The 23392-nt window shown below is 41.8% G+C and overlaps 1 protein-coding gene across 1 annotated transcript in view; it reads right to left on the bottom strand.

Moving 5' to 3' along the window:
- SH3RF3 (SH3 domain containing ring finger 3) overlaps positions 1–23392 on the bottom strand; it is a 304545-nt gene that overhangs the window by 89631 nt on the left and 191522 nt on the right. The window contains exon 2 of the mRNA XM_084844525.1: positions 8041–8316. Coding sequence (XP_084700651.1) covers positions 8041–8316 — 276 coding nt within the window. The remainder of the gene's footprint in view (positions 1–8040; positions 8317–23392) is intronic.

Raw genomic sequence — 23392 nt, 5'->3', positions numbered from 1 at the left:
TAGCTATGAACTTCCAGCTTCAGAGGCAGTGTACTTTAGAATACCAGTTGCTGAGAGACAAACAGGCTGCTTTCCTGCTCCTGCTTTGAGGCTTCTGGGAAGCATCAGGCCAGCCAGTGTGGGATGCTCTATTAAATGGACCCTCGGAATGATCCAGCCTGACTCTGCTTGTTTTTAAATTGTCGTAAGCTGCCTTGGGAAGGTTTCTAGTCCTGACAGGCATGGTGAGAATACATTAAATAGATTCCTATGTTCATATGTGCTTAGCACATACCTGATGCAGTGTCACTTAATCTTTCTGCACTACTAGCTATTCCATACACCGTCCATTGATATCCATAGAGCAAAGCTTCAAAATCATTATTTCAAAAACACCGTCCATTGTTTTGCAGTGACATCTTATGTCCTTTCTTCTGTTTCTTGTAGCTAGTTCATTAGTCACTGTCTGACAGTCTCTTCAACACTATTGTTAAGACGAGCAATTCCATTTTATAACCACTGTCAGAAGCTTATGCTGAAGATCAATCATTTCAATCAAGATTGATTTTTTTTTGGTAGGGAGGAGGGGAGTCAGCTCTTTTGTTGGAAAAAAATACATGAAATTATGTCTCCAATACAGCTACACCATATGAAATGGCATTTAATAAAGTCGCTTGTGGCATCTTATGGAGAAAGCATAGCCAGCTGAGCAATGGAAAGATTTCAGTGGTGGCAAAATGACACCGTGGCACACACTGTTCAGCTGTCACTGTCATCATTATTTGCCAGCTGGTAGTAACAATGTGTACCTATTTATAACCATAAAGAAAGGAACACTCCTCCCGGGATAAATGGCTAAGGGTCTAATGGTAGTATTCTCATCATGCACAGTTATTGCAAACGAAAACAATTCTGCTTTGGTAATGTGGGGACAGGGTCATTTCCTCTCTTTCTCCTGGCTCTAACACTAGTCACTGGCACCACATGCCTCATGTGAATGAAGGGCCTTATGTGAGTTAGTCCTCCTTTGGTTACTAAGTGATGCTCTGCGATGAGAATGAGTAAACTAGGGTTATGAGTGCTTGCTTGCCCATACCTTTTGTTAAACAGATGACTGGCTAATGAGTCAGGATGGCCTGGGAAATGTCTCCTAATGGGAGCCAATGGCCATGTAGAGGATCATATTTCAGCTTAATAACCCAAGATATGAATGATCATTGTGCCCCGGCATGCAGCTGCTTTGCTTTTCTCTTTGTGCTCCCTTTGTCTCCTCCCTCCCTGAACTATCAGCTAGCATCAGGCAGCTGCAGAGGAGAAGGGAAACTGGGCCCCTCCATCAGCACAGCTGAGAGACGAGCTGCCTTTAGCTCTCCCTCTCCTATCATCCTGCAGCAGCCATTCGATCAGGCTGCTGCAGAGGGAGAGAAGGGAAGAGAGACATTCCATCGGCTCTGCTGAGAGACCAGCTCTTTTGGTTCCTTTTCTCCCTGAATTGTTTTCATCCTACCTGGTTGGATGAAAGAACATTGTAAATTTAAAAACTGGTGCCTGAGTTTTCTTGTTTTCCCCTTCCCTCCCCACCCTGTTTTCCTTTTGTGTCATGTCTTTTAGATTCCAATCCTGGGGGCAGGGCTATCTTGTTTTTTCTTTATTGATCTGTAGGTGAGTAGCCTTCATAATTAATAATAAAGTGGCTAAAGCAGTGCTTGGATACAATCCAAAAAATGATAGAATGATCTCAATTCGATTTCAGGGTAAGCCATTTAATATCACAGTGATCCAAATATACGCCCCAACCACAGATGCTGAAGAAGCAGAAGTAGATCAGTTCTATGAGGATCTGCAGCACCTACTGGATAATACGCCAAAAAAAGGTGTTATTTTCATTATAGGAGACTGGAATGCTAAGGTGGGTAGTCAAACGACACCTGGAATTACAGGCAAGCATGGTCTGGGAGAACAAAATGAAGCAGGACATAGGCTGATAGAATTTTGCCAAGACAACTCACTGTGCATAACAAACACTCTCTTCCAACAACCTAGGAGACGACTTTATACATGGACTTCACCAGACGGTTGACGCTGAAATCAGATTGACTACATTCTTTGTAGCCAAAGGTGGCGGACATCTATGCAGTTGGTAAAAACAAGACCTGCAGCTGATTGTAGTTCAGATCACGAATTTCTTATTGCACAATTTAGAATCAGACTAAAGAGAATAGGGAAGACCCACAGATCAGTTGGATATGAGCTCACTAATATTCCTCATGAATATGCAGTGGAGGTGAAGAATAGATTTAAGGGACTAGATTTAGTAGATAGGGTCCCAGAAGAACTATGGACAGAAGTCCGCAACATTGTTCAGGAGGTGGCCACAAAAAACGTCCCAAAGAAAAAGAAAACCAAGAAGGCAAGATGGCTGTCTGCTGAGACACTGGAAGCAGCCCAAGAAAGAAGGAAAGCAAAAGGCAACAGTGATACGGGGAGATATGCCCAATTAAATGAAAAATTCCAGAGGTTAGCCAGAAGAGATCAGGAATTATTTTTAAACAAGCAATGCGCGGAAGCGGAAGAAGATAATAGAATAGGAAGGACGAGAGACCTCTTCCAGAAAATTAGAAACATCAGAGGTAAATTCCAGGCAAAAATGGGTATGATCAAAAACAAAGATGGCAAGGACCTAACAGAAGCAGAAGAAATCAAGAAAAGGGGGCAAGAATATACGGAAGATCTGTATAGGAAGGATAATAATATCGGGGATAGATTTGACGGTGTGGTCAGTGAGCTAAAGCCAGACATCCTGAAGAGCGTGGTTGAATGGGCCTTAAGAAGCACTGCTAATAACAAGGCAGCAGGAGACGACGGTATCCCAGCTGAACTGTTTAAAATCTTGCAAGATGATGCCGTCAAGGTGATGCATGCCATATGCCAGCAAATTTGGAAAACACAAGAATGGCCAACAGATTGGAAAAAATCAACTTATATCCCCATACCAAAAAAGGGAAGCACCAAAGAAAGTTCAAACTATCGAACAGTGGCACTTATTTCACATGCCAGTAAAGTAATGCTCAAGATCTTGCAAGGTAGGGTCCAGCAATTCATGGAACGGGAATTGCCAGATGTACAAGCTGGGTTTAGAAAAGGCAGAGGAACTAGAGACCAAATTGCCAATATCCGCTGGATAATGGAGAAAGTCAGGGAGTTTCAGAAAAACGTCTATTTCTGTTTTATTGACTATTCTAAAGCTTTTGACTGTATGGATCATAACAAATTGTGGCAAGTTCTTGATGGGATGGGGATACCAAGTCATCTTGTCTGTCTCCTGAGGAATCTGTATAACGACCAAGTAGCAACGGTAAGAACAGACCACGGAACAACGGACTGGTTTAAGATTGGGAAAACAGTACGGCAGGGTTGCATACTCTCACCCTACCTATTCAACCTGTACACAGAACACATCATGCGACGTGCTGGGCTTGATGAAGCCAAGGCTGGAGTTAAAATCGCTGGAAGAAACATTAACAATCTCCGATATGCAGATGATACCACTTTGATGGCTGAAAGTGAGGAGGAGTGAGGAACCTTATGACAAAGGTGAAAGAAGAAAGTGCAAAAGCGGGGTTGCAGTTAAACCTCAAAAAACCAAGATTATGGCAACCAGCTTGATTGATAACTGGCAAATAGAGGGGAAAAACATGGAGGCAGTAACAGACTTTGTCTTTCTAGGCGCAAAGATTACTTCAGATGCTGACTGTAGCCAGGAAATCAGAAGACATTTACTTCTTGGGAAGAGAGCAATGACAAATCTTGATAAAATAGTTAAGAGCAGAGACATCACACTGACAACAAAGGTCCGCATAGTGAAAGCCGTAGTAACCTATGGCTGCGAGAGCTGGACCAGAAGGAAGGCTGAGCGAAGGAAGATAGATGCTTTTGAACTGTGGTGCTGGAGGAAAATTCTGAGAGTGCCTTGGACTGCAAGAAGATCAAACCAGTCCATACTCCAGGAAATAAAGCCAGACTGCTCACTTGAGGGAAGGCTATTAAAGGCAAAACTGAAGTACTCTGGCCACACCATGAGAAGACAGGATACCCTGGAGAAGATGCTGATGCTAGGGAAAGTGTAAGGCAAAAGAAAGAGGGGCCGACCAAGGGCAAGATGGATGGATGATATTCTGGAGGTGACGGACTCGACCTTGGGGGAGCTGGGGGTGGTGACGGCCGACAGGAAGCTCTGGCGTGGGCTGGTCCATGAAGTCATGAAGAGTCGGAAGTGACTGAACGAATAAACAACAACAACAACAACAACAAAGTGACCTTGGAAGCCTTTCAGCCTAAGAGCATTGTAAAAATGCTTTAAATAAATAAATAAAGCCTCTCCCACTCAGTTAAGTAATTGTCTGTGACCTGTTCCAGGCTATCACATAGTCATCCTGTCCTTCCTTCTGTCCTTTCGTTCGTTCCTTCTTTCAAAAAAACTTTTTCCCCCTCTGGGAAATGGGACTCTAAATGTGCTCAGAGGAACCACGATCATGAGGGGCCACGATTATTTAAAACAAAAGTTGGTCATGAGCACTGGAAAAGGGTTCTGAACAAAAGGGGCAACAATTTATTTGGTTAATTATTAGAAATAACCTGTGGTGGCCATGCAGAAACATGGTGAATGACAACACGAAAAAAGGATTGCAACTGCCTGATCAGGAACGCTGTGACTAGGAGGAAGATTCTGAGTTTTTGAACTTAAAACATTGACCTGAATTCAATTCTAAAAGAAAGAGATGCAATGATCAACATTTTACAGTAATAGGTTTTACTAGTAATTTTGTAGAATTGGTCCTTGTAACATATTTATTAATGCAGCTAGTTTAAGTGAATTGGAGCCACTATATAGCACTTTAAACGAACTGGTCATTTAATGTAAGGCAAAGTGGTTCTCATTCTATTCTTATTTATGGTGGATTTGACACATGCAACCCTACAGGCTCAACGGGAAATTCATTAATGGAGATGTGACTGAAATCCAACACAGGGTTATGGAAATGCAAATACGTTCATTCTCTTTTGCAGTCAAGTTGAAATGAAAATGTTAAGTCTAAAACTTATTTGACTGACAAATCGTGTCAGTGGCATAGATAGCTCATGCCATTCATGGAGGAGCAGAACTGACTGACTAACTTCAGTGTGCGTGGGATCTGAAATCCATCTGAACAGGAACAGCTTCATCAGCAAGGTGACAGCTACAATTAGCACCGAAAAACCTGATGAAATAAAGACAGAGTGAAGTCTGAGAAATAGATTATCTGCTGTCAGAGAAAAGAACAGACAAGAAACAAAGGCGCAGTTACTAGGTGACATGGTATAGTAGGGGAAAAGCTAAAGAATAAAAATGCTGTGGAGAGGCAATTCAAGTCCCTGAGGCAAAACAAAGAAACCATTGGTAAAGGAGGGAAGAAGCTTGAGCAGAGATGGTAACATGATCAGCGATAAATGAGAAAGCAGTTATAACTCTTACATGATGGGGAGGGGAACTTGCATGTGATAATGATACACAGCCATAATGCTCTGGCAGAAGCGGCAGAAGCAAGTCATCAGTCATTTATGTCAAAAAGTTTCTCCAGTAAAGTAAAATATGTGCAGAGCTGACCCAAGACAGATTGCTGAACAAATGGAGTCCCCTCTCCCTCAAGTCAAGGTGCATAGTACCCAAAGCCAGCCAAATTATTTTGGCACCTGAGGCAATCACCATCATCATCATCATCCCACCTCTCCTCCCCCACTGGCAAGTAAAATACAATGAAAATTAACAATTTGCTGCCCTTTCATTTCACCTAAAACAAGCTGCCAGAGGAGGCTGCCTCACTCCACCTAATAGCAGGGCCAGACCTGAATGCACAACTGTGTTTATCAAAAGATGTCCTTTCCATTTATGATTGCTAGTGGGAGCCAAAGATATGCACATGTGATTAGTTTTTATTCATGGAGCTGCAGTCTCCAGATACTGTGTAGCTACTGGTTTCACTCCCTAAATAGCTGCATCTCAGAGAAATTAAAAATGCTGACGTTCCTTTAGTCACCCACAGTGATATTTAGCTATGAATATATCACCATATGATTATATCAATATTTAACAATACCCTGCAAAAATGTTACTTTTTCATAGCTTTCCAGGATAATTGCACCTTGGAAAAAATGACAGGAAAAACGTACCTTTACTGAGACATCTTCCCAGCAAAAGCATTAGTGAAAATTCACTCTAACACTGGGTAGTATCATTTATTATCACTATATAATAAAAGGAAACTTGATGGTCCTATGCCTATCAGTAGGGCAGTGAAACATGGCCACCCACAGACAAGCAGAGGTTTTTGAATATGCAGGGAGTATGCCAAAAAATATTTGCTTGTACATTTAAAAAAAAGGAAAGCACCTTCTCACCTGATGAAGACAGCATGCTCACTGCCCTCCAGGAAGCATGAAAGGTTGAGGGCATTGGGTGTCTGTTGAAGGGGTAAATAGAGTGCGATAAACAAGGCCACTGGCCTCCTCAAGCCATGAACAGTTTAAAGCATCCCAATACAGTGATTGTTGAAAGAGATGTTAGGGCTTCTAAGCCCTCCTGCTGAGTAGTGAGGCAACAGAGACTCACTTACAATCCACAAACTCTTTTATTGATTTAATAGTCACGAAGAGTCGGACACGACTGAACGACTGAACAACAACAACAACTTTCCATCTGAAGCAACTACAAAGGCTCTGAGCTCTTCCTCTGGGCCTAAATAGCTAAATGGAGCTTCTGTTAAGAGAGATACTGAAAGCATGGCAGTTGCCTTTCAACTAATGGGCAGGTTTTCTGCCAACGTGGCAGGCTTTTTCTGGGCTCCTCTCTTCAGGGAGGATTCTCCTGACCCAGCTTCTGACAGACAGCCAATCTGGCATGACGCCTCCCACCTCCTCTCGGCTCTGCCGCTTAACTGGGTGGCAGGCTCTGGCATTTGTCAATTCTGGTGGTTCCCCCACAACAAAGGCTGCGTTCCCATGGGGAGGGGGGAAGATGGTCTCTGAGCTTGGCCATCCTGCTTGATAAGCCCCTGGGAAGGTTCTTCACTGACTCCTGGAACACCTTCGGGAATTTCTTCCCCTGCTCCCTGTCTCGGCTAAGCACCTATGAGCAAGTCAAAGGTTCCAGTGGATAACATAGCAATGTTTTCCAGGTTTTGCCCTATGGACAGTATGGGATAAAGCAGCGGACTCTGAATGTCTCTAACAGCAACCCATTTTCAGTTTCATAAAGTATTTATTATTTATTTCTATACCACCCAATAGCCAAAGCTCTCTGGGCAGTTCAGAAAAATTAAAATTACTTGATAGTCAACAAAAGCTGAAGATTAAGCTCTGAATTCAGAAGGACTCATATATTTGTTGTGAAGAACTTTTCTCTGATGCACCTGCTCTAAGGCCTAGATGCATACGTTGATCTGCAAGAGGATGTGAATCAACGGCACTGGTATAGCAGTGGGTTCAGTGTAATAGCTTTGTGCTCCTTTCTAACTCTAGGATTCTGTGACAATCTTATCCTGTTCTACAAACCTACTTGAGTTTAAAGCCTTGTCTCTCATACGTGAGAATCTGGCAGGCCCAAAACTACCTTGGCCATGTCACTGAACTTTAGAGGATCCAGAAATTATAGGTCGAATCCAATTAATTATTTCTGCTGATGGAGCTGCTTCTGTCAGTGGAACTGGGAGGGGAGGGGAGGGGAGTCCCCACTGCACCCCCAAAATCTACTTCGTAGGCTGGGGGACCTTATGGAGCAGATTCTCAGTGGGTGCAGGAGGGCTATAGAGGAGTGATGTTGGATTCTGCTCTCTATTATTATTATTGTTGTTGTTATTTATTATTTCCTCTTCAAAATGCATCCTCAACATTGAGATGTGCTACTAACTAAATAAAACTTGCCAAGTATTTGATTCTCATACTCTAGCTGCCTCTGGATGCTTTCAAACAAACACATTTTGAACCACAAAGGAAGTAAACAGGAAGGGAAGTTGCCTTTCACTTTACCTTGGTGAATGTCAAACAGTCCTTATCTTGATCCTTGTCCTTTATTTCAAAGTCATAAAGTGCTTTGCCCTGAGGTGGGGCTGGTGGAAGGGGCTTGATACACTGGATGTAGCTTGCTGGGAAAAAGCCATGGTTTCCATTCAGTTCCCCGTGATACCAATTCTCGTCTACTTTCCGCCGCAGTATAATAACGTCTCCTTTGTTAAACTTGAGGTCACCTGGCTCTTTCCCCTCATAGGCATAGAGAGCTTTTCCATAGGGAAGCTGAGAAGGGTTCTGCAACAACGAGAGAACATTTTCATGTGCTATTATTACAAGAAAAGCATTTAAAACAAGAGCAGAAAACATAATACAACCTACAAAGCCTGCTCAAATAAAATCATCACCACACCTGTACAAAAGCAGACAGTGAAGGAGCCAGGTGCACTTCTCTTGCAAGGATGATTCAAATCCTGGGCACCACAGCTAAAAAGGCCCTTCCCCAGGCAGCCACGCTGCATCTCAGATGGGAGCAGGAACTGGAGGGCCTCTGAAGTGGGGGTGGACAGTGGGTGGGAATTCATATGGGGTGAGGGGTGGGGTGGGAGTAGGAATTCAATTCCTGTTCCTCCCCCTCTGTTCTTTTCCTACATAAATGGAGGGTTGTTTGCAAGTCATGAAAAATTTCAGCTTTCATTTTAAAATAAACGTTTCTAGTTGTTTTGGCTGTACGCAGATATATATTTTCTTGAGCACACTCCGGGAGAGAGCAGAGGACAGGAAGGCCTGGCATGCTATGGTCCATGGGGTCACGAAGAGTCGGACACGACTGAACAACAACAAGATATATATTTTCTATATTAATCAGAGTTGGAGCTAGACATTTTTGCTGTTGGGGGTGGAAAAGAAAATGGCAACCCCCCTCCCGAAGTGAAGGTACATAGAGCACTAGGGCTGGGCAAATTATTTTGGCACCTCAGGTGGAAAATCTCACAAGCACCTCTCTTTCGTGGCAGTAAAAATACTATCATAGAAAATTAAATAACTGATAATTTGTTGCCCTTTCATGACACTTAGTATCTGCTGCCTGAGGTGGCTGCCTTATTCTGCCTAATGGCAGGGCATGACTTGATTTCTATGAAGATGTGCTGGGAAGACATGGTATGGGTAATAATATCTGTGGAAATCTCAGAAGCTAGAGGGGGAGCTGAACAAGATTTCCTGTGCTTAGGGGTGGAAGCTTCAATGATGCTTGGTGTTAATAAAATATTTAAAGATAATGTTGTTAGTTTCAGACTCTATCTCCTAGTTTTGTAAATCTTCAGCTGTTTACTTTTGATCATGCAAGTATCTGCCCTCTCTTCCACTTCACAACACTGCTCAATAAAACATAAAATGCTCATGTAAACAGTGTACTTAGATATCTGACCTGCTAAAAATTCTCCTTCCAAAACATTGTTACTTCCCTGACTCATCTTTGTGTCAGATACAATGCTTAATATATGACAAAAGCACATGCTTCCTTCTTACAGATTTTTTTTTCTTTTTAATCAGCCTACAGACTCAAAATAGGTAACTGGACATTGTTTGGACTAGCCTTCATCAATTAAAAAGTGAGCGAGAAGTCAGAGTACTTTATATTTTATTTTTATTTGTCTAGACAAAAGCTTGAGTACTTGCACTCAACAGCAGAATTAGCCTAATAAAAAGTATCAACTTGCTTGCTCATCCATTTTCTAAGACTAACAGTGCTAGAAATTGGTTTTATAACAGTATGAGGGATCTCAGAAAGACCACTATCCATCATCTGGAAAATTATAGGGTGAATAGTTTCAATAGGAGCCAAAGAAGTGCAGGCACATGTTTAATGCCATCGTTCCTTATTTTCCTTTCTCATCTGTTCCTGGTTTGGTTCATATAACAAGGGTTCAGATACTGAAGACAGTATGCACTGGCCATGGACTCTGGAATGGTGATTTGGTTTCAACATGTGTCTACAAGATTACGATTCACCACATCCTGGTCCAATCCACTTTTCATAAATGTTTCGTGATACAGTACATCTTAAACTAGACTCACATTAACTGAATCATTCCCAAGTCAGTTTCAGCACACCCCAAATCCTCTGAGACAGCTCTTCTATGTAATATATTCAATATTTGTTATTTCTCTATAAAATGCATTAATCATCTTTTTGCCTAAAAAGGAGCCCAAGGTAATATAAACTAATTGTAGCTAAAATAAAATGCTGAAAAACTAGTGAGAAATAAAATAACAACAAAACAGTGTGCAAAAATGTTAATGTGGATCAACCCTGAGAATTGAGATAACACAAAACAAACAGAAAACAGCTCACTCTTTTCACCCAGCTCCAGCTCCACTTTTATGCTGCAGTTGCTGGCCAAATATCTTTCAGTCTCTTTATTTAATTCTTGCACTTCTTCAGCAAAGGAATACATTGCAATAAAAGTGGAACTATTCATTGCACAAACGATGAAAAAATGCTCTGTGGGAGTAGATATGGCTGCTAAGCTCAATAGAAGAGGTAAATGTCTTTGCTTATAGCTGACAGCCACTTCACATGTTACATGTTAGGTATACCTCTATGAGATTCTAAATAGACACCTAAAAGTGTAAATGTGCATACAATGAACAGGTGTTTGCAGTCAGGCATGCACTCTTTTCTGCACTTCCTTGTTGATTGTACTGTCAGAGTCAAAGCCTGGTTTACACTATGAAATGTGTGAAATGGTTCTGTACAGAGGAAGCCAAGTAGAATTCCTCGTCTTCCCCCAGCTCTTCCCCAACTGTAAACTAGTTTTCTTTTCTTCCATGGTAGTTCAATTGTCGCTCCCAATGGGTAGAGCTCTTGTTTATTGGAACAACAAAAAACATAGTAGTTACTCCGATTTTTTAAAAACTCTCCCAGAAAATGTAGCTTCACAATAAAGCATCTTTTAACACCCCCCCCCCCCAGGAAATTGATTAGTCATATTGATTTCCCTATGCATTTCTTACATTAACAAGAAATAAAACAAGAACATCCATCTACTATGGATTTAATTCTGTCACAAAAATAGTTAATTGTTGGGGGTGGGAGGGGTCATTGAACCCTCATTCCTCCATGTATATCAATGTTTTCTACATGGTGCTGAATTCTGCAGAAGGTTTCTTTTCTCCTTTAATCAATCAGTGCTGACAAGAGAGCTTGAAGCATTAATACTCAGAAAAAAGGTGCTTTACTGAAGTCCTAATGATATGCTGGCAACGCAATCACTCTACATTTATGTTTCAGTCAAAGCAAACATTAGCACTTAAGAAGGTACCTGCTGGCAAGCTGACAAACAACAATCATGGGTCAATTAAATGGTAACTAGAAGCCTGCAACCAATGAATGGGCTGGTTAGTTGAAATCACTATATGAAACTCAGCCCTCCACTATCTATCTGCCTAACTATACTATGCCCCTTTGGCTGCCTCCCTTGTTTGTCCCCTTCCTATTGTGCCGTAGTGCACAACTCATCTTGTCCTTGGCCCGATGTGAGTGTACGTACGCCTCAGTGCTATGTCCTCCTTGTCTTCTCTTTTTTCCAGCTCCTTGTCTCCAACACCAAAAACTTCTGTTTTGTTCTGCTTCTGCTTCCTTTGTTCAGCATCCTGAACACTCCTGTCTTCCTCTCCAGTTTAGCATGCCACTACCCCTTCCTTTAACTGAAGTGAGAGTTCTCATTAACCTCTTCTTGTCTCTGTTCCTGGTCTCTTCCGGACATTTCCTCCTCCTCTTTCTCCTACACTCCCGGTTTCTCAGTCCAGTGCCTACTTTTCATGCTTCCTACAGGAAGCCACCTTGCTCTCTGGAGGCTCCATGCCTCTTAACTTCTCTACATCCTGGAAACTCTTCTCAGCCCTCAGCCATAGCCTGTCCTGCAAAACTACTCCTCTTTCTAACATTTGCATGAGCTTTTAATCCCAGCCCAATTGACCGTTTTCCCTCCCTTCACAGAAGCTGCATTGCAAACAATGTTCTTCCCGGAGTGCTTGGAATGATCATGAACCAGAGTCAGAGGATTCTTCTGCCACAAATGCAGTATAAATAGGCAGCGTGGGATTTTTCATTACAGAGGTCAAAGAACAAAAGAGGGTAAATATTGCCAATAATCCTACTCCAGGAAAATGTTGTGCTATAAAAATGTAAGTATTTCTTTTGGGAGAACTAGAATAAAAAGTTATTTCATCAATAAGTTTCAAAGAATACAACAGTGAAAGGGATGTCAAAAGTTATCTCAACACCAGCAAGCAATAAAGACAATCTCTAACAAAACAAAACAAAACAAAACAAAACTCTACCCCAAGATCCATCAGCACATTCCTTAATATTTTCAGTGCAAGCACTTACAAAATGAGACAACTTTGCTTTTAAAAAATTGACATCAGTCAGAATTTTGAAGCAAATATTTTATGGTAGAGCTCAAAACATTTAGACTGAGATACACAGAACCACGCAACTAGTTACACACACTCAAGGGGATTTTGGGCTTGCGTTTTTAAACGTCGGCTCCCCACCCCACCCCATCCAAAACCATATGGCAACCCCCTTTGAAACTGATGGGATCTTGAAAACAGATTGTAATACAGTATCAGGGCCTGCTATTCAAAGAGGGTGGGGGGAGTTCATCAAACAAAATACTGGGCACAAACAAGATGTTAGGCATGCCTAAAGTAACTCTTTCAATTCCAGCCTTAAGAAATCTCAGCAATACCAATGTATACAGGTTTAAATTATTTCCCTTCCCCTACCGATCCCTGGGAATGGTAGTTTTGAAAGGAATTTTTTAAAAAACTAAGCTTCCAAGAGTCCTTTCAAATAATAGAAGTTTAAACCTGGGTTAGAGAATTTCCAGACACGAACCACTTTTTGCATTTCCAGGTTCTGCATTATAACAGTGAAATTAGCTAGAATGTTAGTTTTTTAAAAATATTTCTCTTCCCTTTTTATTTCACATCAACAACCTTCACACATGGCACAAATAGTACAAAAGCAGGGCAAAGATACTTTTTAGTGCAGCACTGTATTTTACAACTCGCCTACAGGTTATTATCATGAGGTTCAGTGAGCTCCTTACATCAGGCAGTAGATTAGGAAGGGCAACAAAATGGGCTTGCCTCCCTGCACGTGTCCGAGATCCTGTTTTCCCTGCCATCCTGCTTTGGAAACAAGCCCCCACTTGGCTCCAGAGCACCAGATATGGCAGCAAGTGGTTGCCATTTTAATAACCCCTCGCCACAAATACAATGCCTGATGTGACAACCTCAGAACAACCCTGTGAGGTAGGTTAGGCTGAGGCTGGCCCCAGGTCACCCAGTATGTTCAGCAGGCAACTGAGGAGAGATATGAACACAGGTCTCCTAGGTCTAACAGAGCAATCCTATGGTGGTGGTGAGATTCTGTGGGGGACAAACTGCCACTTCCTAAGGTAATGGGAGGGAAAATAAGCGTGCCAGAGCCTTTTCACCCTTTATAGGAGCCTGTTGATTTGACAAGGAGGATTTGGATTGGGTGGATCCATACCCGTGGCCTCCCCTTATATGCTCCCGTCATCTCCTGTTTTACTCCCTATCACCACGGAAACACAATTGGTGGTACATCTATGCTGGGACACTCATGGTACTCCCCCTACCATTTTATCCTCACAACAATCCTGTGAGGTAGATTAGCTGTAAGAGATACTGGGCCTAATCCTGCTTCAAATTAAGCTCTGAAAATACCACTTGTCAACAGAGTGAGGCCAAATGTGGAGAGGAGAAGGATAGCCATCCAACAATGAAACAAGAAATACCAGCACAAGACATTAATAACCATTAAAATCAGTAATGCTAATTTTGCGGCTCATTACCTGGAAAGCATCGCATCCATTTCTCAGTCTGTGCAGGATGTGTGGCAGAACTCAGAGGAGCTCCTCTGCATTCTGATGGATGCTTTGCACAGGCAGCCAGGACATGGCTGCAGCATATGGCTTCTGTCATGCATAACAGCTTCTTGGAAATCGCATCAGCTGTATCCAGAAGGGAGAGGGGTTTTCTTATTGAAATATATATTCAAATAATTTCAAGAGGCGGAAGTGGAGGCAGGGGGAGCAGCGGGGTAGAGAAACTAGATGAATTGGAGCATTCACACCATGATATGTAGCCTTTCACGCCTGGAGCAATAATTTGAAGCAGTTCAGCTGTAACTAAATGGCACAATCATGTGATAACCGTTCAGTTACCTCTGTGAAGAAGAAGGAAACCCCCCCACTCGGAATTAAAAAAGACAGAAGAAACTGATAAAAGCTTTAGTTCTCAATTGACAGGTTCAGTTGAGGGACTACATTCAACAGAACAACTGGCAACTTTGTTTGACAGCTGGATGGAAAGGTCAGGAAATAATTCAGCATAGCCATTTGGTATAGGTGGCTCTTGCCATGTTTGACCTCAAAAATATAAGCAATACATAACACAGTTCAGGTGTGATATTTTATTGAATCATGGTATGTTGGTATAGAAATATACAACCTTCTGAATAACACAAGACTTTACAACAGGCAAAGGACTATGGTGGGATTCAAAACCTTTCATAATCCTATGCCGGTAGGAATCGGACAAATAAAACTTATCAGATTCCTGAATGTATTAATTCATTAATTATGCAGTTATTAAGAATGGAAAGGGCACCAATCTCTTACCAATTCCTTTCTTCCCATATTATGCAAGTACCTCACAATCATTATTGGATTATACAGGTGGTCTCCCGACATTCTGCCTTCAATCTACATGACACTGTCTGCTGAGAAATCCCTGCCTTGGAACATGCCCTAGAACAGCGATGGGCAGACGTCAAGGTTGTGGGATTGACTGTTGTTGTTTTTTTACTAGAACCCCAAAGTCTACCAACCAGAGCCACGTGCAAAATAATGACTGGGAGGGAGTAGAGGGAAGAGTGGGCAGCTATTAGCAAAATGCTAGTTTAACGGAGTGGAGCCAGTGATCCTCAACAGGGTTTGGCAACCTGGTGCCCTCCAGTTGTTTTGGACTACAACTCCCATCAGCTCCAGCCAGCATGGCCAATGGTCAGGGGCTATGGGAGTTGTAGTCCAAATCATTTGGAGGGCATGGGATTGCCGACCCCTGATGTACTGCAAAACATGAGCTACAGACTGGGATGAATTGCATATAGAAATCTATATCTGAGTTACTATAGATCAGAGATTCTAACACAGCTTTAAAATTGGCCACAGAGCTGCATGAAGACTTTGTCAAAGGCAACTACTTTACAGGTGAGGAGCACTGAGACTGGAAGATAACTAATTGACACAAGACCAGTCCTGGCAGGGAATTATCTGTTTGGAATTTTACTTGTAATATTTAAACTACTGGGTGTTGGAAACCCTTGCTGGTCTACTGCAAAGTACCCAGACATCTGCCAGTAGATCCTGATCTACCTTCTGCCCGCCCCTGTCCTATACATTGCAGAGGAAAACACTTGAAAGATTTTGATATTTGACTGGACCACTTGAGTGGGCCTTCTGTTAGCCCATCTCCAACAAACTCCAATGAATGCCACCAAGGAAAAGTCTTTGTGCACAGATGTGTACATATATGCAACCCTGTGCTCCTTGGAGAAAGGGTTGATGGAAAATGTAGTAAAATAAATATATAGTTCAAACAAAAGCCCACCTTGTAGCTGGTAAAGAAGGTGAGATTTTTAAAAGGCCCACGTTTTTGGAAAAGCATACCTTCTGGAGGGGACATTTTAGTCCATCCAAAGAAACGAGAGTGTTTTTAATTTTCTCTAACAACAACTGAAGACTGAAACAATGGTTTCTGGCCCAAGGGATATATTTTAAGCCATAAACAGGCGCAACAATATTCCTCTATAAAAGGCTTGTGTTCATACAGAAACGGGCAAGGGTTTGTTTCTTGTTAACTTTGGAAGCGTCAAACAGAGGATGTTATAAGGAGTTATACTGCTCCTCCTTTGAAAGTACCATTTAACAGAATATGCGCTTTTGCTTTCTCAAAGGCTCTCAGAGTTTGCCCAGTGGAGCCTCCCCAAGTCAACTGGTTTTAGCTTCTCCATATGAAATACAGATTAAAGACATATCTGCCTCCTGGGTGAACTCTTGTTTCTCAAAGATCCTAGGGGGAATAGACATTTATATGAGCCCTATATCCATGAAGCCCTAAGTCAATGAGGAAAAGAAAATGAAGGCAACACAACTATTGAGGCTCACAGCAGCTATATTATCTTGGTTGGGATGCAAAAAGGCCCCCAAATGTGCTCCTAGCCTGCTCACTGTATCACACACACACACACACACACACACACACACACTTTACAGGTGGTCCCCACTTTTTCACAACTTCTCATTCACCTGAGTGTGTGTGATCTTAACATGATGCCTTGTTTGCACAATTTTTTTTTTTTTTTTTTTGGCTATTGGGGGTGAGAAGCATCCAATTTAAATGCAAAAAGTCAAATGGAAAGGTCTTAACACATTTAAAAGTTGCTTACCACACGTTCCAGGCCAGGCAGTGGCACATCTGACCAAGCCACAGATCAATGGTGGGCTAACGCTCATATGAGATTCAAAGCACATGGTACTTTAAAGATGCAGCTAGTAGCTATGTCTTTTTTCACTCTAGAATAAGCAGAAGGGTAGAGGTGAAGGGTTAAAGCCACCTACCCCTCATGCTACGGTTCTGATCCAGATTGGGACCCCTGTACATACTCTAGAGTAAAAAAGAAAGTAATGTGTGCTTTGGCCCCAAGTGGTCTTTTAAATGAGACAGAAACTACACTGAATACTGTGCTTTTCAATGCAGTCTTGCCACACTAAAATTGGGCCAGACATTCTTGAACTGTGGAGGCAAACCTGTGGGCTAAGGTACCTTACTCTTAAAATACACTAATGGGGAAAAATGGAAAATACTGTGCCAAAACTTGCTTTGGAACCACTCCATTAAAAGCAGTGTGGGAAGCCTGCGGTTTGCCCATTAGGCTTCTGTGGGTTGTCACTTACGCAAGGTTCTAAAGAAGAAGCATAACATATAAAGGCCTAAAGGTGTTTTTACATTTCTGGAGAAACAAGGCTTCCCTTTGCAAAAACTGGGGTGTTGGGTCAAGCCTGCTCAGGGGCAGTCAGATCATAGTGACATAAGGCTCACTTTCCTCTGTGGTGACTAAAATACAGAAGATCAGTTATGGGGACAAATTGGAAAATGTGCAGTGTAATATGTTTTCTTGGCCTTTTCTGCTCTACTTTATAAAACCTCTCCCTGCCACTATCAACTAGAGCACCACTCACTCGATACATTGGACTAATTCCTAGCCTGCATGGCCAATGGCCACGCTGGCTGGGGATTGTGGGAGTTGCACCGCAATGCATCTGGAAAGCACCAGACTCGGGAAGGCTGAACTAGGGTGATCATACATCTGACAAAATGGGCTCTAACTCACTAAAGCTTACGTCACAATACATTTCGTGGCTCTTCATGTACCGTAGGATTCTTTGTTGTCTGTGCAACATGACACATGCTCTTTCGCTGGATTTTCATATCAATTCCTTTCAAAGGTATTAAAGCATCTTAAGGCTTTGTGGAGCTTAAATTCCTTTCAATTCATCTACCAATATTTATATATTTAAGGCTCCTTCTGAGCCAATAGTGCATTTTTCAAGCCCAAGTGTTCTCAAATTATATGTACATTATTTAACAACATATGTTTCTTTTCTACTTCAGTTCTGGCTACTTCTCAAACAACGACTTTACGAGTATCTCTCCTTGTAGGAGTCATGTGTAACACAAGCCACATGGTTAACAGAGGGATGGGCATACAGGCTGAGCATGAGCCCTCCAACCTAGTTCGATGCAGCTTGCAAGCTTTAATAAACTGAGAGTGTCAGGAATGAATCTGAGTGTGTGGAGAGAGCTAGCAGGCAGCTCAGATTCAGAATGGGAACAGCCAGAACAGGGGGAGGCGTCCTCCCTAGCGAGCTCAGATATGGCTAGGCCTTCTTCCCAAGACCTTGGTTCACAGATGGCTCAGCCTGAACACCCCCCCTTTCCTCCTTCATGAGAACTCAGGTCTCAGGGGAGGAGGAGAGTGAGGGGCGTGACTTGAGGGGTGCTACTTCACAGAGTGAAGTGGGAAAAGTTAGAGGCAGAGCTCAGACGCTCCACCAGGTTGGCTATGTGTGAAAGCCTACGTAGAGGGGAGCCACTGTAAGGAAGGGGCATCCCCTCTAAGCTAGTCTGGCTGGGAAGCTCTTGTTCAAACTGCCGGCAACTTCTCTAACTTCCACTTTGGCTCCTCTATTGGTATTAGTAATTGTGTGGAGCAGCTGTTTCTTTGGTAGCCTGAGAGTTTCCTAGAATTTGCATTTGTAAAGAACCTGGTTGTTAACTAATAAAGTAGTGAGCCTGAAGACTGGTATCTTGGAGTGTGTTGATTGCAAAGGGGAAGGATGAAGGAACGTGACAGAGAGTGCCCATTACAAACAAAATCAAAGAAGAATACAGTTCCTAGATCTGCAGAAATAACACTGAGATAGTAAAATATCCTAAAGAACTGGGAACAATTTAAAACAAAATCTCGAATGGCCCTCAAATCATGATTTTGGATTTTTCCAAGGACTGGAGCTTTCAAGACTTAATTTCTTTTTCTGTTCTTCAACCTGAAGGAATCAATTACAGACCTGAAACATTCTACAATGAGACTGAATGTGGTGCAGTGGTTAGAGTGTCAGACTAGGCCTAGGGAAACCAAGTATGAAGTCCACTGGGAGACCTTGGACCCAGTCACTTCCCTCAGCCTATCTCAAAGAGTTGTCATGAGGATTAAGGTGGTGACGGAGAATCATGTACAGAACTCTGAGCCTGGATGAAGAGCAAGACAGAAAATGCAATATATACATAAAATATAATGGATGCATTATGGCCACCACTTATAGTTTGACACCACCTTCTTCATTACAACGTTATGAAAATTATGCTAATTAAAACCACTCCAAGATATGAAAGACATACGACAGTCTGGTTTCTGGCTGATTTTTGACAAGACCCTCACTGTTGATGGAGCTGCCACATTCTGGGTTGAATCATGGAGACAAATTGCTGTCTTCCATCTTTAAGTGTCCATCTTCTATTCATTTAATACGTACAATACATGCTATAAATTTTTTGGAGTCAAATTAGGGTTTTTTATTTTCCCAAAACTGTAAGTATTAACTTCAGTGGAACTGCATATTTGTGTAGTGATATAGTTAGAGCTTGGCTCTGTATTTTCCACATGGAGACAGCTGACTCTCTAACCCAACAATTTTTTACTCTAGCAGTTCCAAGAAAAGTATGGGATGGATAAAGAACACCGGTTTGGCAGCTGACTGCTATCAGAACAGTTAATTGAAAAGGTCTTAGCATTTTATTAACTGGGGAACTGTACTGCATGATTCTAGTACAGAGGGAGAGAGAGGGAGAGAGAGGGAGAGAGAAGACAATAAAATTGACTAAGACGACCTTTATCCACCAGAGCAAGTCCATACAACTTGTCAAACATAGCTCATCAGCCATGGGTGGTAGCCTGCCAGGGTCTCAATAAATCTGGGTGTATTTTGGGGAGGGGCTGACTACCTGAAACTGCATAAATGGGGGTGATGGGGTGTCGTCAAGCACCTGGCAACCTATAATAGATAGCTAGTGTGCTGTGATTGGCTTGATGGACAACAAGGTGAGTAGGAATGCACCACGGTTATCTTCTTGCTAAACACTGAGCAATTCTCTCCCTCTCTTTTTTAATGTTCTCTGAAACACCCCACAGTGAAGATGAACTCAGTCTTGGGCACCCACTCCACACTTTTTTTGGATTAACAATGCCAGCTTGATTGGGAATCCACATAATGTTTACCAAGGGAGAAGTGATTTCAGACAGCATCAAATCTGTTCAAAGCAGCTTCATGTTTGGCTGATTTTCTGAAATGTGAAAGTACTATAGGTGTACCCTGCCAGATGCACGAAAACAGATATTCTGCAATACTAACACAAGTACCCTTAGGGCTCCATAAAAACACAACAAACAATGGAATTAAACTCAGTTATGGAGGTGCTCAAGTAGCAAAATGTTTAGAGTTGCTGGGTGTTTTGCTCTCAAAGTAGAGTATTAACTTCTTCCAAACACATAAAATCTCTCATAGATAGTTCCTCTAATGATAGTATCCCACCCAGATCTACAAATGTTGCACTTTTGGGGGTTCATTTGATTTTCATGATCTAGCAGGCAATAGCGGTAATGCAAGATAAAATGAAAACCTTTCCTCTCCTATTTATTTTAAACAGAGCCTTCCTTCCCTAGACAATTTCATAGCAATATTAGAGACCTGGGATTTTATGCATCGCATTATGCTGCATGGCAAAACAAAGAAGAATATTTTGGAAAGTTGTTTTTTAATTCCAAAAACTGGCTGATAAGTATTCTCTTTGTTATCAAAGCTACTTATGTAACGGCAAGATGTTTTATACATTGTTAGAGAGTCAGATGAAGAATTGACTTATTGTGTCTCAGCTATATCACTGCAGATTCCATATGGGGTCTTAATATGATTAGATTCTTAGTATTTAGATGGAACTATAGAAATAATAATAATAATAATAATAATAATAATAATAATAATAATGATGATGATGTCGGTATAGCTACTATGGATGTACATGGTGACTAGTATCTTTATTTCTTCCCCTCCATTAATCTTTCCTTGGTATGCTTTCAGAGTATGGTGGGGAAGATTGCTGAATGCTTGACAGATCACTGTGCGCCATGTACTATCAAGAAGGAGGCAGCTATTCTTCAACAACTTGCTGCTGCTTGTATCAAATACCCAGGAGTCAGAGACTATTGATGTTAGTGTTTTTTTTACCATGCCAGAGGAAAACAAATAGGAAGTTAATAAGATACTGGTAAAAGTGAATAACCAGGATGCCACACAGTTCTTTTTCAGGCCTGTAAAGGTTGGTATAAGATGGAAGACTCTGAAAATCACTGCATAAAAGATTGGTAAACATCACCACAGAAGGAATGAGAGCACCCAGATAGCAGCAGTTCTAGTTACATGGACATCCTTTACCATGAGCTGTATCCTCATTATTTACCATACAAGCATCGCAAAATGTTTCTATTTAGTTTGTACATAAGGACTGGTTCCTTCTTACAGAATGGCTTGTGCTAAAGTTTCTACACCAGCATCTTGTAGGGCAAGTCCTTTCTATGTTGCCTCTTAGAATTAGTTCTCACTGGTAAATTTGTGTCTTGGCCATATCACTGGAGATTGCATCTGGGGTCTTAATATGGTTGGATTCTTCTCAATATTAAAAAAAAAAAAATGTCATGCATGCACAAAACTAGCTAGAATCCTTCTCCCTGACATATAGTTTTCTACACTGGGGAAAATTTTGTATGGAGTGGCATTCAGTCACATGAGCAATCTGAATTGGAACAATACAGATACAGATAGAAGTTTACCAGCTCAATGAGAACTAAGCCTCAGTTGCAATGCCATTTCTATCAAATATCAAATGCAAAGGCTGTGTCACTGTAATTGTCTCCACCATAATCTGATTGACTTCCAGATAGCATAGAGATCAAACATCAGCAGTCCTTGTCCCACACTTCCACTGTCATACCTCTTTTCCAGCCACTGCTGTGTCACCTAACTACATTGTGTGACAAGCACTACACCGTTTCTGTCAATGACCGTTGCCAGTGCAGCGGTGTCAGTCTCCTCTGATATATTTGCTGGCATGATGTCACAGGATATACTGTACTGCAAGTGCTGCATTCCTCATGCCCCATCTGGGCACAAATTTGCTAGAGAAGAAGGTCAAAAGATCAGCTGTTGAATTTTCTCACAGTTTACAAGAGAGATGCACACTCAGCTGTCAGTCAGCATTATAAAATAGGTCGTAAGCAAAAGTATGAAGTATTATAGAGTTCAGTCAGTCAGGCTGATAAGCCAAGTGTTCAAGAACTGTAATTTGGCAGACTATAGGTTTCTTATGCTTTTATTAGAGTGTTTTATCTTGTGCTTTGTAATAAATTACTATGTTTCCCAGGAGGTGACTTTATTACCATCACAGATCATGATCATGGAACAACCTAGCTTTGTGTTGTTGTCTTCATGCCCAGAAATTCATGAGGTACCTTCCTGAAGTAGCCTCTGGGCATTTTATGAAGTGGTATTAATGGTTTTCTTGAGATCAGATTAGCAAAAAGAGCACTAGCTACAGCTGCCAGAATGTCTGATAGCCTCAGTGAAGAGGTTGGTTACTTTTATGGAGCCAAAAACTTTATTTACTGTGGGGTTTTGTTGAAAAACTCCACTAAGGACATAATTCCCCTGACAATGGATTAATATTTACAACTGGATTGTACTTAACAGTGAAACAAATAGCCTACTCAAATCCAGACTTTAAAAAAGGCAACACCTCTTTCTTTATGGGGCTAGCCATTAATGTCTTCTAATGAAATTTTGGCTCACTTAAAAGGATTCTTGGCTCAGTCAATGAGAGAATTCTTTATTCATTCATATCATATGCAATGTGTGGTTTAGAACGTAAGACTTGCCTTCCTTTATCAAACAAAGATCTATTGAGTCTAGTGTTTTGTTTACAATGGTGGGTAGTCCTGGAAGCTCAGAAGCAGGCCATGAAAATGATAGCCTTCTCTGTGCTGTTTATTTCCAGTGTAAAAAGGAGGAGGAAGAAGGAGGAGGAAATGATGCTTGGCAAAGCCTCACTTCATCTTGACCTCAGAACCAAGGTGCATGGTTTATACCTCACCCAAGGCTCTCCACTGACTCTCCTAAGGCTCTCTCTGGATGCCAGGAGGCTGTTGGGATTCTTCACTGACCATCCTACTTTGCCTTCTTCCCTCCCCTAATGTGGGGCTGCCTACAAACATACATTTGTATTCCAGGTGGAAATCTTAACCCCTGACCTCTTGACCCTGTTGGTCCTTCCCTGTCCTGTCGCCGTTTGTACAACTAAGCTGATTCAAGCCAAGTTCCCTGTTGTCTTGCTGACCAGTCTTCTCTAACAACCAGCTGGTTAGCCTTGCCTCCTCACACCCAGACAATATTGGAGGGATGTATTGCCTCTGACCAGGCAACGTTGCATTTAGTAACTACAACTAGACAGATTTACCCTCTGTACATTTGTCTTTAAGACTGTGGTCTTAAGGGAAGAGAGTCCCTTAAGTGGGACTTACTTCTGATAAAACATGTTTATGTCTAGGCTACAAGACATTCCTTGCTTAAAGACACAGCAAAAGTGGTCCCCTCTAAAATAT

This window comes from Heloderma suspectum, chromosome 3 (genome assembly GCF_057233095.1).
Source record: "Heloderma suspectum isolate Gila_16-S chromosome 3, 16-S_ref, whole genome shotgun sequence".
Taxonomy (NCBI): domain Eukaryota; kingdom Metazoa; phylum Chordata; class Lepidosauria; order Squamata; family Helodermatidae; genus Heloderma; species Heloderma suspectum.
The sequence above is the reverse complement of the archived record's forward strand: the minus strand, read 5'-3'. Positions and strand labels throughout refer to the sequence as shown.